Source organism: Cebus imitator, unplaced genomic scaffold (assembly GCF_001604975.1).
Source record: "Cebus imitator isolate Cc_AM_T3 unplaced genomic scaffold, Cebus_imitator-1.0 Scaffold792, whole genome shotgun sequence".
NCBI lineage: Eukaryota > Metazoa > Chordata > Mammalia > Primates > Cebidae > Cebus > Cebus imitator.
The window spans coordinates 167,124-184,137 of NW_016108107.1; the positions used below are offsets into that span (position 1 = coordinate 167,124).

General features: G+C 39.4%; 1 protein-coding gene across 6 annotated transcripts in view; it reads left to right on the forward strand.

Moving 5' to 3' along the window:
• Window positions 1–17,014, forward strand: part of TPST1 (tyrosylprotein sulfotransferase 1) — a 131,188-nt gene that overhangs the window by 36,136 nt on the left and 78,038 nt on the right. For all 6 annotated transcript variants that reach the window (XM_017520027.2, XM_017520028.2, XM_017520026.2 and 3 more), the window contains exon 2: window positions 122–1,067. In XM_017520027.2, the coding sequence (XP_017375516.1) occupies window positions 223–1,067 (845 nt within the window). In that variant the 5' untranslated portion in view covers window positions 122–222. The remainder of the gene's footprint in view (window positions 1–121; window positions 1,068–17,014) is intronic.

Sequence of the window (17,014 nt, forward strand, 5' to 3'; positions counted from 1 at the left end):
AATATCAAATAATCTAAGACTGTTTCAGCTTCTTTCTAGCTAAAATGCAGTGGTGATAACTGGTGACTGGTTTGCAAGCAATCTTGATGTGATCACAAAATAACCTTTTCCTTTTTACTAGATGTCGGTCATCTTTCTGAAGTAGACTCTCCATGGCCTGAACATTTTCTGAAAATCATTTTGAGCAAAATATCTGTTTAATAACAAGATAACCACATCAAGATGGTTGGAAAGCTGAAGCAGAACTTACTGTTGGCATGTCTGGTGATTAGTTCTGTGACCGTGTTTTACTTGGGCCAGCATGCCATGGAATGCCATCACCGGATAGAGGAACGCAGCCAGCCAGTTAAATCAGAGAGCACAAGGGCCACTGTGAGAACTGGCTTGGACCTCAAAGCCAACACAACCTTTGCCTATCACAAAGATATGCCTTTAATATTTATTGGAGGTGTGCCTCGGAGTGGAACCACACTCATGAGGGCCATGCTGGATGCGCATCCTGACATTCGCTGTGGAGAGGAAACCAGGGTCATTCCCCGAATCCTGGCCCTGAAACAGATGTGGTCACGGTCAAGTAAAGAGAAGATCCGGCTGGATGAGGCTGGTGTTACTGATGAAGTGCTGGATTCTGCCATGCAAGCCTTCTTACTAGAAATCATCGTTAAGCATGGGGAGCCAGCCCCTTATTTATGTAATAAAGATCCTTTTGCCCTGAAATCCTTAACTTACCTTGCTAGGTTATTCCCCAATGCCAAATTTCTCCTGATGGTCCGAGATGGCCGGGCATCAGTACATTCAATGATTTCTCGTAAAGTTACTATAGCTGGATTTGACCTGAACAGCTACAGGGACTGCTTGACCAAGTGGAATCGTGCCATAGAGACCATGTATAACCAGTGTATGGAGGTTGGTTATAAAAAGTGCATGTTGGTTCACTACGAACAGCTTGTCTTACATCCTGAACGGTGGATGAGAACACTCTTAAAGTTCCTCCATATTCCCTGGAACCACTCGGTACTGCACCATGAAGAGATGATTGGGAAAGCTGGGGGAGTGTCTCTGTCAAAGTGAGTAGAAGATGTTTTTTTATTTTGACTCTGTATTTAGCTAATAATGTATACATATTTATTTGTGTGTTTTATGTATATATATGTATACATACGTGTGTGTGTATATGGAAACTGAAAACCTTTTCTGGAACAGAAACAGCTTCATTGGTGAGGTTTCTTTTTTTATTAATTCTCTCCTAGTTTATTGTAGACTTTCAGTTATTTATACCTCATTTTTTCATGTACACATCATGGCCTTCTTTATTTGTTTGATGGATGCAAACCCAGCTTACAGGCGGTGAAAAGCCTTCTTTAAGGCCTCAGACCCTAATGTTGACCATTCAGTTTTAGTGGCTTCTGATTTCTAATTTCTAGGTATTGTTGGTAATGAGATTAATCGGCTTTTGTGTGGATTAAAGTTAAAGTCAGGAAGTGCACGTCATGTCAATGAGTACATAGTGAATTTTAAGCATTTTGAAATTTTTGGTGGTAGAGAAAAATAAAGGCACTAACCTAATCTCTTCATTTTATGGACAGGAAGACTGAGTCTTGTAAGATTAAAACAATTTGTTCAGATTTAGATGGCGAGGCCAGAATTTGAATCCATCCCTTGGTCTCAATGAGAGACCTTGCTTTTCTCCATGACATTTTACTACGTGTAGTGCTTCCTTTGTCATCTGATGGATATATCTTCTCTTATTTTTTACAAAAGGTTAGAGAATCTCCAGAATTTAGAAGCCTAATCGATAAAATACGTTTCTTGGATTTAAAACTTCTTAAAGATGATTTTTAGCATTTTGTTTCTTTTCTCATGAAGTGAAAACGAGTATGCCCTCATTTGATCTGATAACCTGACTTGATGACTTATATACCTGAAATGAGGATATAAAAGTAGAAACTACTATTAAATTCAGGTAGCATATCTTCATGAAGAAAAGTGGGCTATAACTAAATTTTATTTTTGTCTTTTTCATTTATTAATGTATAACCCCTGTAAAAAAGAAAAAGCAGTATACTTCCTGTATGTCCTTCTTACTTTCACCAAGGAATATCTCCTTAATTTTTTTTCGCTGTTTAGAACTTGTATAGTAAATATTGATTTCTCAATATGTAGATAATCTCAGAGGAACAGCTGCCTGCTTATACCTAGCTTTCAATTATTGATTATAAGTTATGATGTACAATCACTATACTGGCTCTAGATTATTTTTATTGATTCAAAGAAAATTTTAGCTTTAGCTACTCTTATTGCAGTTTATTATTTTTTCCAGATAATAGACTGTAATTGATTTTTAATCACTTGTATTAGGTATTTCAGTCTTTGTGCTTATATGATGGCCTGACACTGATGCCGGCCACATCTGCTAATATAAAAGGAGCCTGTTAGACCACGAGGCTCTTCAGTAGGGATTAAAGAGATGTGCTTAAGTTAAATATTGGTGCCAATCAGGAAGAGAACATTTTGTGTATATGCTTGCTATGTTTAAGGTTAACATAAAGACCAAGAAAATTTGTAGAAATTATATTATGAATTAGTGAACTTCAGAAAGCATAGAGACTTTACTTAGCATTTCAGTGTCTGGAATGGAGCCCCAGCAAGGCTCTATGCTTTGTCAAAAATTAACATATCACAACCATGAGTAGAATGTACTAATGCTTATTCCAAGATTTTTTGCATTTGGGGTCTTTCTGGTTTGGAGCTGTTACAGATAAAAGTTGCTAAGAACATTCTTGTACATTACTTTTGGTGGACATAGCATTTATTTCTTTTGGGTACATACCAGTGAGTAGAATTGCTGGATAAAGTGTGTATGTGTGTGTAACAGATACTTTCTAATAGTTTTTCAAAGTGTCTCTTTCATGTATGGCTGTACTGTAAATGAGTACGTTCTAGTTGCCTCACATCTTTACCAACACTTGGTATTTTAGTCTTTTCTGGTAGGCTACAATTGCTTTCTAAAAGTTAAAAGCAAAATAATATTTTACCCCTTTTTGACAGAAAATCTTACCCAGAATTTCAATATAAAACAATTAAGAGCTGTTTTGGTTCAGATGAGTCTAAATTAGACCATATTTCCTTTGGCACAATCTCGGCTCAGTGAAACCTCTGCCTACCGTGTTCAAGTGATTCTCCTGCCTCAGCCTCTCGAGTAGCTGGGATTACAGGTATGTGCCACCATGCCCAGCTCATTTTTTTTTTTTTTTTTTTTGGTATTTTTGGTAGAGTGCCAGGTTGGCCAGACTGGTCTTGAACTCCTGAGTTCAGCCTTGAAGGTTTGAAGATATCACCAGATGGCATAGAGATATCAGGAGCCCTTCACAGTTCTGTCTCTTATCTTACTAACTAGGAAAGGTAACCTTTGCTTTGCTTATAGGTTTCTAGTTATTTACGGTCAGGGTGGCATCTCTTGCTTCCCTGTGCAGTTCCAGTTACAGAAAAGTCAGAGCTCCTGCTCAAGTATCTTGAAAGTAGAAGTATAGTTTCAGGCCATTTATGTTGCTTTCTTCTCATGGTTTGTGGAATTTTTTTGTGGAATTTTAGTTGTCTCCATGAGGAAACTTTTGGGAAGTTATGAGAGAGTGCTGAGTTACTTCTGTTATTAAACTCATTATGATACCATGAAATTATCTGGAACAAATAGAAATCAAGTTTGCTAGGTCAAAAGAGCAAAATGACCCTTAGGCAGCAAGTACAGGACCCTTAGACAAACCTAACCCTAACCCTTAGACAACAAGTATAGGAATCACAACTACAACTCAGAGTTGTTATCTACACTCAGAACAGAAAGAGAAGATAGCAACTCCTAAACACAAGTAAATTCGAAAGAAAAAGATAAGAGTAGTGCCAAGCACAAGAGAACGCATAAGAACAAGAAAATAATACCCTACAGCTTCTAGTAAGTAAAGCAGACCAAAAAAATCCTCTAAATCAGATCTAAAGCAAAGAAAGAGTAAATAAATGAGTGACAATAATGCAAAAAGGTTTTTGGAAATGAAGACTTTTTGAGGAAGTAGGAAGAATAATTAGTAATTTATTAAATTTGTAACACTTTCTTTTTAATATCTAAAATGAAATTTACTTTTGTTAAAGAAAAAATTACTCAATTTTACTTATTAAGGCACGAGGCAGTGTTTAGTTAGCAGGAGATACAGGGACCAAAGCATGGGCAAGTGGGCATTTGTAGCCAGGGAGCAGGGTGAGGGTCAGTGGACAGAAAATTACTAAGAGGAAACATCAGGGGTCAGGGGCATTCTGCCTAAATTGACCTCATCGGATTTTCGCTGAATACAGGCCAGGGTGATCAGACATCAGCTAGTGCTGGTGGAGGATGAGAAACCTGATCAGATACTGAGAGTGATTAGGTATCAAGGGTGGGAGGTTCTTGCTGAACTGCCTTAGCAGGGTTCTTTGCTGAAAACTGGATTTTATAAAGAGGTACACATGTGGTCCTAGGAAGGGTTCAGGATCCTGACTGAAGTTTGGTCACACAAAGAATCTTTGTCAGCTTGGAGACTTAAAATTCTTATATCTCACGGGATTAACAGAAGGATAACCAACCACTTGAAATTCTTCTGAAATTTAAGGATGACAAGAATAAGCAAGTGAAGAGAATGAAAGACTGTATTCACAAAAATTATGAGCATTTAAATAGCATGGAAAATTAACGTGGGCAAATTGGGATTACCTGAGCTCTACTGGCTCAGTCTGAAATATCCCAGAAGAATTATATAAGTATTACATGTGGTTTTTTTCTTCTTCATGAAGCTATCAGAGAACAAGTCTGTTTGTTTTTGAAAACTTCTCCTTTATGAAGGCATTGTCTAAGGATGCTACTGGGGTGTTGGGGTTGTGTCTTTTTTTTTGAAATAGCGTCTTGCTGTGTCACCCAGGCTGCAGTATTGTGCCGAGATTATGGCTCACCACGGCCTTGAACTCTTGGACTCAAGCTGTCTTCCCACCTTAGCTTGCTGTTAGTATCTGGGACTACAGGTGCATGCCACCATGCCTGGGTAACTTTTGTTTATTTTTTGTGGAGACAGGGTCTCACTATGTTACCCAGGCTGGTCTCAAACTCCTGGTCCCAAGCAGTCTTCCTGCCTTGGCCTCCCAAAGTGCTGGGACTACTGCTGTGAGCTGCCACACCCATGTCATGTTGAAGAGGGAAGTAACTGAGACACCTTCGCTGGAGAAGAGGAATTGAATAAACAAGGGATACAAGTGACAGAGCAAAATGGGCTGTGAAAGGAAATGAGAGAGCTGAGGAAACATTGCATTGCAAAGTGTGTCAGTGAAAAGAAGCAGCAGAACTAGAGAAGCAGCAGAACTAGAACATGAATTAATAAGGCAACATTCATACTTTTCTTGGAGAATATAATAATTAGTAGCAAAAATTAGAAGTTGGATATCAGATCCTTTATTAGTTTGGATTAGGTTTCTCTACAAATAATAGAGATCCAAAATAACAAAGATTTCCAAATAATGACTGCTATGTAGAAGAAGGCAGACCAGGGCTGCTTTTTCAGCTCTGTAGTCATCTGGCATCTCGGCTGCTTCCAGCTTTTGTCTCCATCATCCCCAGCATCCAAATCAGAGCACCGATCATTTCATCTGCATTCTAAGCTGCACAGTGCCAGTGGGATGTGTGTTAAAGTAGTGGTGTTTAGTATTTTTTGAGGATATTTCTTAGAATCTTCCAGGTAGTACTTCTTACCTTTCACTGGCAATAACTGGGTTTCTTTTACTAAGAGAAATTGATTGGATATTGGGATAGGCAGATAGTAGTCTCTGCAATGTTATTGAGCATGTGCTATGTGCCAGGCACTGTGTCAGCTCCTGGAGATAAAAGGTCTTTGGCTTAAAGGAACATACGATCTAATAGAAGACATAGAATCATGTACCATGCAGGTTAAGAACTATGGTCAGTCCTACTTCTTCATTGGTGAATAATTTAAAAAAGAAAACGTCTGGGTGCAGTGGCTCACACTTGAAATTCCAGCACTTTGGGAGGCTGAGAAGGGCAGATTACCTGAGGTCAGGAATTTGAGATCAGTATTGTTTATATATGCCACTATTTCTATTTTTTTTCTTTTTTTTTTGAGACTGAGTTTCGCTCTTGTTACCCAGGCTGGAGTGCAGTGGCGTGATCTCAGCTCACTGCAACCTCCGCCTCCTGGGTTCAAGTGATTCTCCTGCCCCAGCCTCCTGAGTAGCTGGGACTACAGGTGTGTGCCACCATGCCTGGCTAATTTTTGTATTTTTTAGTGGAGACGGGGGTTTCACCATGTTGGCCAGGATGGTCTCGATCTCTTGACCTCGTGATCCACCCGCCTCAGCCTCCCAAAGTGCTGGGATTACAGGCATGAGCCACTGCGCCCGGCTTTTTTTTTTTGAGACAGAGTCTTCCCCTGTTGCCCAGGCTGGAGTGCAGTAGCACAGTCTTGGCTCACTGCATCCTTTGCCTCCCGGGTTCAGGCAATTCTCCAGCCTCAGCCTCCCGAGTATCTGGGATTACAGGTGTGCACCATGATGCCTAGCTAATTTTTGCATTTTTAGTGTCACCACGTTGGTCAGGCTGGTCTTGAACTCCTGACCTCAGGTGATCCACCCACCCTGGCTTCCCAAAGTGCTGGGATTACAGGTGTGAGCCACACGCCCAGCCTAGAAATTTTTTTTTTTTTTTTTTTAAGATTTAAAATGTAAGCCTAGTTCAGAGTATTTTGCCAAGATGAAGCGTAGCACAAATTGGATCTGTATGTAGAGTAACCTATTAAACTGATTAACTGTTGTCAAAGAAAACCCAGGCACATCAAGGGAATTATAGTTGGTGCCCATCCAGATATTATATAGGAATTCATGGTTTCTTCTTGGTCCTTTTCTGAATTACCTGTCTAATGAACAATTATTTCATTGTTTTTGAAAACATCGTTATATTTCATCATTGCTTAAAATCATGTTTAAAAACATCAACCATTCATCACGATCATATGGAGAACCTTTAAAAGACCTAAAGTTTCTGATTCAGGAGGTCTGGGATAGGCCCAAGAATTTGCACTTATAATAGGTTCCCAGGTGATGCTAATGTTCCTGGCCTGATTTCACATTGAGAACCACTGCTTAAAATCATGCTACATTTTGTTTGCTTCATTTGTGGACCCAGACTGACTTGCTCCTACAGCCTGGGCTCCAGCCACACTGAAATAATTGTAGCTACAATTATTGCCACACCATTCATTTAATCAGTTCCTTTGGATGTGTTGTTTCCTTTGCCTGTAACACTCATTTCTCTCACTTCATTTCTTCATCTGACCAACTCATGGCTGTATTGCAAGATTTAGTTCAGGTTTCCTTTCCCTAAGGAAGATCTCCCCAAGGCCTCCCTTTGGCATGTGGAAAAGGGTTGATACTTTGAAGCTGGCTAGACTTGTTTTTAAAGTCTTTCATTGACACTAACTGGTTTTGTAACATTGCATCAAATACTACCTCTCTCTGTGTCTCCATTTTCTTATCTATAAAACAGGGAAAATGCTGATGATGGTAGTGATACCATCCAACATCTGCTGAACATTTGTTATGTGCCAGGCTCTATGCTGAGCCCTCTGCATGCCTTATCTCATTTAGTTTTTATATTTACCCTTTCATGCTTACCCATAGGTACCTTACGCACCTCAATTTTTAGGTGAAGGACTTGAGGCTCCCAGAGGTTGAGGAGCTTGTCTTCCATCCCACAGCTGGAACGTGGTAGAGCCAGGATATGGACCCAGGTCTTTCTGTCTTCATCTATACTCTTAGCTCTTGTTGTATATACTTACAGTGTTTATGAAGACAAACTAAAACAGTGTGACAGTGGCTAAGCGTAGGCTTTAGAGTCAGACGGACACAGGTTCAAATCCTAGCTCTGTCCTTTATTGATTGTATGACCTTGAGTGAGTTACTTGGTTTTGCCTAGTCTTGGTTATCTCATCTTTCCTTTAGTTTTCTTATCCTGGAAATGGGAATAATATGTTAGTTTCCCCCTTATCTGCAGATGATATGTTCTGAGACCCCAGTGGATGCCCGAAACCCCACGGATGGTACTGAGCCCTATATATACTATGTTTTTTCTTTTGCCTACATACCTGTGGTTAATTTACAAATTAAGCACAGTAAGATTAACAGCAATAACTAATTATAAAGTAGAACAGTTATAACAATATGCCAGCATTACTACCTTTGAGCTTTTTGGCCATGATTAAGTTAAACAAGAGTTACTTGAACGTAAGCTCTGTGATACCGCTACAGTCTATCCGATAACCTAGAGAGCTGCTAAGTGACTTGCACAGAAACTGGATTAAAAAAAGTAAAAGAGAGCTACTAAGTGACTAATGGTGGGTAGTGAGTGTACACTGCATGGACATGCTGGACAAAGGGATGATTTACATTCCAGTCTAGATAGAGTGAGACAATGTTAGATTTTATCACACTACTGAGAATGACTTGCAGTTTAAAACTTATGAGCTGTTTGTTTATTTCTGGAGGTTTTCATTTAATGTTTTCAGACTGCAGTTGACTACAGAGAACTAATTAAAACCGTAGATGAAGGATTACTGAAATAGTATCCATTAAGGATGATAATAATACCTATCCATAGGGTTGTTGTGAGGATTAAGTTAGAATAACATAAAGCTGTTAGCCAAGTGCCTGGTATATAATAAGTGGTTGAAAATGTTACCTATTGTCTTTATTATTATTGTTATAAGGATGATGATAATACCTATTATGGATGATGGCGGTAGTATTTACTTCATATAGTTGGGAGAATTAAATTACTACTAAGCCTTTAGAATAGCACCTGGCACATAGTAAGTGCTCAAAATGGTACTTATTATTAGTATGTTATTATTTCTATTGTTAAATGCCTTTGCCCTGTTTCCCTCTCTTTCCCCACCCCAAAATAATGAGTGTGAAACACCTAGGACAGTAGCAGGTGCACCATAGGCTTCTGTTAATGTTCTTACACATGATCCTGTAAGCTTGTTTAGGGCAAAGGTAGTCTTAAAGTCATGAAATGTTTGTCTCAATGAAGCAAAGTGGGCACCCGATTTGAATAACTCTAGTAGGAAACTGACATGGCAGGTTTGGAATTTTGACATTACAGTAACAGTTACATTTGAAACTACCTGGAGGTGACCTTTGATATTTTTTCCTTTGTTTCTTTGTTTAGTTTGCCTGCGTTGGTAAACTATATAAATGGGATCATGGTCTGTGCTTTCTTCTGTCAGTTTTTTTTTTCTTAACATTTTCTTTTGAGATTTACCTGTGTTGTGGTATATAGCTGTATCATCAGTTTTAATTGCCAAAATACTATTCTCTGGTATAATATAGATTATACATTTTTACTATTGATGAAGATTTGGATTGTTTTTAGTTTGGAGCTGTGCACATTTTTGAAGATGTTTTCTTCAAGAGTTTCTCTAAGATATATACTTTGGATTAGAGTAGCTGGATTATGAGCAGTGTGCATCTTCCACTTTTTTAGGTAATGCCAAATTAACTTTTAGAGAGTTTGCACTAGTTTATACTTCCACCATCAGAGTATAAAATTCCCGGGCTGGATGCGGTGGCTCACACCTGTAATCCCAGCAGTTTGGGAGCCCAAGGTGGGCAGATTTTCTGAGGTCAGGAGTTTGAGACCAGTCTGGTCAACGTGGCGAAACCCTGTCTCACCAAAAGTACGAAAAGTAGCTGGGTATGGTGGCACACGCCTGTAATCCCAGCTACTTGAAGGGTGAGGCAGGAGAATTGCTTCAACCCTTTGGATGGAGGTTGCAGTGAGCCGAGACTGCACCACTGCACTCCATCCTGGGCGACACAGCAAGACTCCGCCTCAAAAAAAATAAAAAAATTCCCAGTGGTCCTTATCCTCACCAGCCTGGCTTTTTTTCTTTTTTCCTTTTTTTTCCAGTTGAGGTGGCACCTTATTATGATTTAATTTGTACTTCTTTAACAGTGAGTTTGGGCATCTTATATTTTCATTGGCCATTTGTATTTCCCTTCTGTGAAACGCCTGTTTATGATCTTTGCCCATGTTTTAATGGGTGGTTTTTTATTGTTTTTATAGTGTTAGTCTGATCTATATGTTGCAAATTGCTTCTCTTAATAGTTATCTTTTAACTTCCGTTTTGATATCTTTTTTGCCAATGCTATCACTTTAATAGAATTAAAAAAAATCTTTTGATGAATGTAAGTTTTAAACTTATATTTATTAATCTTTTTCTTTAGAGTTTTTCGTAAAGAAATTTTTCCTTACTCTAAGGTCATAAAAGTAGTTTCCCATTTTTTTTTTTCTAAAACTTAAATTTGTCATCATGTTAATCTGGAATTTATTAATCAATATGGAATTTATTTTTTGTGTGAGGTAGAGATTCATTTTCACATTTTTTTCTATAAAGATGACCAGTTTCCCAGAACCATCTATGGAAATACAGTCAGCACTTTGTATCCATGGGTTCTACATCCATGGGTTCAACTAACCTCACATCAGAAACATTCAGGGGGAAAAACTCCATGGAGTTCTCAAAACCACAACTTGAACTTGCTGCATGCTGAATATACATTGACTCTACCTGAATGAAGTGATGTGTGGGTACTATATTAGGTATTATAAGTAATTTAGAGATGCTTTAAAGTATTAAGGAAGATGTATGTAGGTTATATGCAAATACTGTGCCATTTTGTATGAGAGCCAGGGGTTTCACCATGTTGGCCAGGATGGTCTCAATCTCCTAACCTCAGGTGATCTGCCCGCCTCGGGCTCCCAAAGTGTTGGAATTATAGGCCTGAGCCACCATACCTAGCTAAGATCTCTTTCTTTCTTTAGTCTATCATCATGCCATATACCACTCCAATTACTACGGTTTTAGAAAATATCTTAGAATTGGCCCGGTGCAGTAGCTCATGCCTGTAATCCTAGCACTTTGGGAGGCTGAGTTGGGCAGATCACTTGAGGTCAGAGTTAGACCCCAGCCTGGCTGACACGGTGAAACCCCATCTTTACCAAAAAAATAAAAAATTAGCTGGGTGTGGTGGCGGGTGCCTGTAGTCCTAGGGAATGGAGGCAGAAGTTGCAGTGAACCGAAATTGCACCACTGCTCCCCAGCCTGGGGGACAGTGAGACTGTTTCAAAAAGGAGAAGAAAAAACAAGGAAAGAATAGTGTAACCTCCCTGCTTAATTCTTCTTTAGGAATGTCTTTTTTTTTTTTTTTTTTATGTTGTTTTGCTCTTGTTGCTCAGGCTGGAGTCAGCAGTGGTGCTATCTTGGCTCACCGCAGCCTCTCCTCCTGGGTTCAAGCGATTCTCCTGCCTCAGCCTCTCGAGTAGCTGGGATTATAGGCATGTGTCACAGTGCCTGGCTAATTTTGTATTTTTTAGTAGAGACAGGCTTTCTCCATGTTGGTCAGGCTGGTCTTGAACTGCCGGCCTCTGGTAATCCGCCTGCCTCAGCCTCCCAAAGTGCTGGGATTACAGGCATGAGCCACCGCGCTCGGCCGCAAATGTCTTGGCTGTGTTAAAGCCCTTTGTTCCTCCATATATATTTAAAAATCAACTTGCCTAATTACATGAAAAATCAGAGTAAATTTACATTGAATCTGTAGGTAACTTGAGGGAGGATTGCCATTTTTATGATGTTAAGCCATTCTATCCATAATACAGTAGACTTCTCCTTTTACATAGGTCTTCTTCAATATCCTTTCATGGTATTATGTTTTGTAATGTTCTTCATAAAAGTCTCGTACTTTATTTGATAAATTTATTCAGTACCTTCTTTTCATTGGTAATGTAAATATGTGGGTTGTTTTCATTTATTTGTTTATTTTATGTATTTATTTAGATGGAGTCTCACTCTGTTGCCCAGGGTGGAGTGCGGTGGTGTAGTCTTGGCTCACTGCAACCTCTGCCCCCTAGATTCACGAGATTCTCCTGCCTCAGCCTCCCCAATAGCTGGCATTACAGGTGTGAGTCACCATACCCAGCTAATTTTGTATTTTTAGTAGAGACTGGGTTTCACCATGTTGGCCAGGCTGGTCTCTAACTCCAGACCTCAGGTGGTCCACCCACCTTGGCCTTCCAAAATGCTGGGATTATAGGCATGAGCCAGCACACCCAGCCAGATACGTGGTTGTTTTTTGTTTTTTTTGAGACGGAGTTTCATTCTTGTTGCCTAGGCTGGAGTGCAATAGTGTGATCTTGGCTTATCACAACCTCTGCCTCCTGAGTTCAAGTGAGCCCCCTGCCTCAGCCTCCCAAGTAGCTGGGATTACAGGCATGCACCACCTTGCCCAGCTAATTCTGTATATTTAGTAGAGACGGAGTTTCTCCATGTTGGTCAGGCTGGTCTCGAGCTCTCGACCTCAGGTGATCTGCCTGCCTCAGCCTCCCAAATTGCTGGGATTGCGGGTGTAAGCCACTGCACCAGGCCATGTATTGGTTTTAAATATTCTTTTAGTTGCTGGTGTATACAAACGTAATTGACTTTTGTATATCTATATCCTGCAGATTTCCTAATGTTTTGTGGTTTTGCCTAGGCTAGGTCTTCTAATAGTAATAAACAACCTTGGTTTAAAACAGTAGTTCTTAAGTGGGGGCAGTTTGCTCCTCAGGGGACATTTGGCAATGTCTGGAGACTTTTTGGTTGTCACAATTGGGGAATTGGAAGTGATACTACCTGCCTATAATAGAAAGAGGCCATGATATTGCCAAACATCCTGCAATCATAGGACAGCTACTACAACAAAGAATTTATCCAGCCCCAAATGTCAGTTGTGCCCAAGGTTGCGAAGTCAAATTTTAAGTGGAATGCCTTAAACAATATTTTATTATTATGCAGAATTTCAAAAAATAAAAGCGTAAGCAGAATCCCCAGTACCAACAGTTAACCACTGTAGGCCAGTAGTATTAACTTCCTTTCTTCTCCCAACTTCTCCTGAATTATTATTTTAAAACAAATACAAGCTATCACATCACTTCATGTGTAAATCCTTCTCTGTGTGTCACTAAAATAGAGGTTCCCAAATTATAGTTTCAGCATACCTGAAAAATCTTTCAGCCCTTCCCAGGAGATGTCCAAGGTTGAAACTGTTTTCACAGTAATACTAAGATGTTATTTGAATTTTCATTCTGTTGACGTTTGTGCTGATAGTGCAAAAGAGCTGGTATATAAAACTGTGGATCCCTTAGCACAAATCGAGGGAGTGGCACCAAACTGTACTTAGTAGTCATTGTACTTGTAGTACTGTCATATTCTCTTCTGCTTAAAAACAAACCAACTAGATTTAACTAAAAATGTCATTCATGGCTGGGTATGGTGACTCATGCCTATAATCCCAGCACTTTGGGAGGCTGAGGCTGGTGGATCACCTGAGGTTGGGAGTTCGAGACCAGCCTGACCAATATGGAGAAACCCCATCTCTACTAAAAACATAAAATTAGCTGGGGGTGGTGGTTCATGCCTGTAATCCCAGCACTTTGGGAGGCCGAGGTGGGTAGATCGCCTGAGATCAGGAGTTTGAAGCCAACCTGACCAACAAGGTGAAACATCATCTCTTAAAAAAAAAAAAAAAAATGGAAGTTAACATCTTTTGCAGCCTTATCTCTGAAGTGACATCTTGTCACTTTTCCCATATTCATTAGAATCAAATTTGTAGGCCCAGCTAAAATCAAGTAGAGGGGATTACACAAAGGTAGGAATATCAGGAGTTGGGAACCCTCAGGTGCTATTTTAGAAGCAGTCTTGTCCCCTCTGGTCCCCAGTGACTCATGTCTCTTGCATCTACCCCTCTTAATTTGATCCTTCCCCCAGGTCCCCAAAAGTCTCATTCCGTTACGGTATCAGCTCAAAGTCCAGAATTTTGTCATCTAAATCAGGTCCAGTTGTGAATGAAGTTTGTGGGTGAAGTTTCTTTCTTTTTTTCTTGAGACAGGGTCTCACTCTGTTGGCTGGGCTGGAGTGCAGTGGTGCAATCATGCCTCACTGAAGCCTCAACCTCCTGGGTTTAAGTGATTCTCCTGCCTCAGCCTCCTGAGTAGCTGGGATTACAGTTGCATATCACTGGCTAATTTTTTTTATTTTTAGTGGAGATAGGGATGTTGCCCAGGCTGGTTTCAGACTCCTGGGTTCAGCCTCCCAAAGTGCTAGGATTATAGGTGTGAGCCACTGCACCTGGCTGAAGTTTCTTAAATATAGTTCTTTGAGTACAGTTCCACTCAATATGAAGAAGTGTGTTATTAAAGATATAAGTTGCCAGCTGGGTGCGGTGGGTCACGCTTGTAATCCCACCACTTTGGGAGGCAGAGGCGGGTGGATCACTTGAGGCTAGGAGTTTGAGACCAGCCTGACCAACAAGGTGAAACTCCAGAAAATGTTGGCAGTTCCTTGATTGGTCTCAAGGTCTAGGAATAATTACTTATGGTTCTTAGGTCTGCTCTCCTGGCTCTTGATTCCACCTCTGAGTTATTCTTCCTTCTTCATGAAGGATTGCATGTGTTAGCAGCTGTGTAGTGTTTTATCAGGCTGCTTCCTGCCAGTAGAATTTTGAGAGTCTAGTGGCCTCTTTTCATTTTGTACTATTGCTGGGTTTTTTTGGTCCAGCCTGGCAGTGTTGCTGCTGATATAATTTTCTCAAAAACTTGGTAAGTCTTTTGTGAAATTCCCTGGCGTTCATTCCATTGGGTAATAGTCACACCCACAGATCTAAGATACAGTCTTCTTTACTTTGTGCCCTTTCTCAGATGGCTGAGGGACAATGTTCTTTTTTTTTTTTTTTTTTGAGATGGAGTTTCGCTCTCGTTACCCAGGCTGGAGTGCAATGGCGCGATCTCGGCTCACCGCAGCCTCTGCCTCCTGGGTTCAGGCAATTCTCCTGCCTCAGCCTCCTGAGTAGCTGGGATTACAGGCACGCACGACCATGCCCAGCTGATTTTTTGTATTTTTAGTAGAGACGGGGTTTCACCATGTTGACCAGGATGGTCTTGATCTCTTGACCTTGTGATCCACCTGCCTCGGCCTCCCAAAGTGCTGGGATTACAGGCGTGAGCCACCGCGCCCGGCGGGACAATGTTCTTAAGCTCCCTAGAGGCCTTGTTAAATCGAGAGGACCTGTGAGACACACTCTTAATTTCATTAAAGAGCGCTTTGTATGACAGAATTATTGGGAACCATTTTACAAGTACCCCACCACAGAGGTTGTATTTTGGCAAATTGAAGTAGTCATCTGACTTTCTTTAATCATAAGCTACAAATATAGTAAGCTACATTAATAGATTTTCTAATGTTTATTTAACTTTGAATTTTTGGAAAAAAACCCAACTTGGTCATGATTTATCATCTGATCATTGTTTTTGAATTTGGTATGCTAATTTTTGGTTTAGAGTTTTTATATCTGTTTCATGAGTGATACTGACCTATAATTTCCCTTTTTCTTACACTCTGTGTCTGGTTTTGTTATATAGTTGTGCTTCCTTTACAAATTACTTTTGATTGTCTTTTCCCCCAAGTTTGGATCACATTTTCCTGATGCTCTAGATTTAAGTGATTTTGGAGTTATATTTTGTGCCTCCAAGTCTTCTTAAAATCCTTGGGAGAATGCTGATTTTGTTTTTGTTTTGGTAGGCAGTCAAGCTGGTTAGGTTCTAAACCAAGTTTTCTCACCTTCTGTGAATAGTATTTCCAGTATTATTAGTTCAAAGACTGTGCTGTGCTGCTTTGGGTCTTTCCTATCCACAGACCATTTATGAGTTTGTTTGGTGCTGTAGTGATGGTTTGTACTTTAATTTATTCTCAGAGCCTTTGCTGTACTTCCCTGAATCTCTCTCATGTGTGAACTAGCTGGTTCATGTGCAAAATTACGGGAAACCCTTTCTCTGGCTCTTACTTTTCCTGGATTTCCCACATACTCTCAGGCTCCCAGAGGCTCCTTTCATTGTTAATCCTAGCCAGAGTTCAGATTTCTTTCAGAGTTTTAGTTGCCTGCAATCTGTTTCTGTATGACTAGTACTCCTCTTAGGGCGAAGAGCTCAGAGAAAGTGTTAAAAATAATGAGAATGATTGTTACACTCCTGATACCGCTGTGGTCTTTCTCAGTGATTTTTGCCTGAAGTGAGGGGTTTTGTCCAGAGTTTTTGCTGCTCACATTTGTGCATAGTATGGACTTAGGATTCTAATTTTATTCTAAGGATCTTTATATTTCTCAGAGTTTTTTTTTTTTTTTTTTTTTTTTTTTTTTTTTTTTTTTTTCCTCTTTAAGTCTTAGGTTCTTTTTAATTTAATTTAAAAAGAACTATTTAATTAAAACTATTTAATTTAATTAACTATTTAATTTAATTAAAAAAGTCTATTTAATTCTGGTTTGGCAATAATTTTCTCTTAGTGTTTTGAAGATATTATTCCACCATCCACTAGTTGCAGATTGCTGTTGAAAAATCTGCTGTCAGTAATTGTCAGGCCTTTGTTATATGTCATTTCTCTGACCATCTTAAGCTCTTTATCTGTTGTGTTTTTTGTTTTTACTACTTTATTTTGTGAATAGGTGTGGATTTCTTTTTTTGTTTAGCTTGGTAAATGCTCTTCTTGCAAATATGGAAGGTTTTTAAATTACAGTTTTAGTTTCTTTAGACAGTATAGGTCTATTTAAGTTATTTCTTCTTAAATGAGCTTTGGTAGTTTGTGTCTTTCAAGTAATTTGTCCATTTCCTCTAAGTTGTTGAATTTACAGGTATAAAGTTGTTCATAATCCTTACTATAATTTTCAATCCATAGAATCTGTAGTAATCTGTGGAACCTTGCGTGTCTGAAATCAGTAATTTTTACTTGAAATATGTTGAGTTCCTTGGATCAGTGAGTTTTATAGTTTATATAAAATTTGGAAAAAAAATACGTTTTTTTCCAAAAATTTTTTCTCCTTCTTTCTCCTTTCCTTGAGGACTCCAATT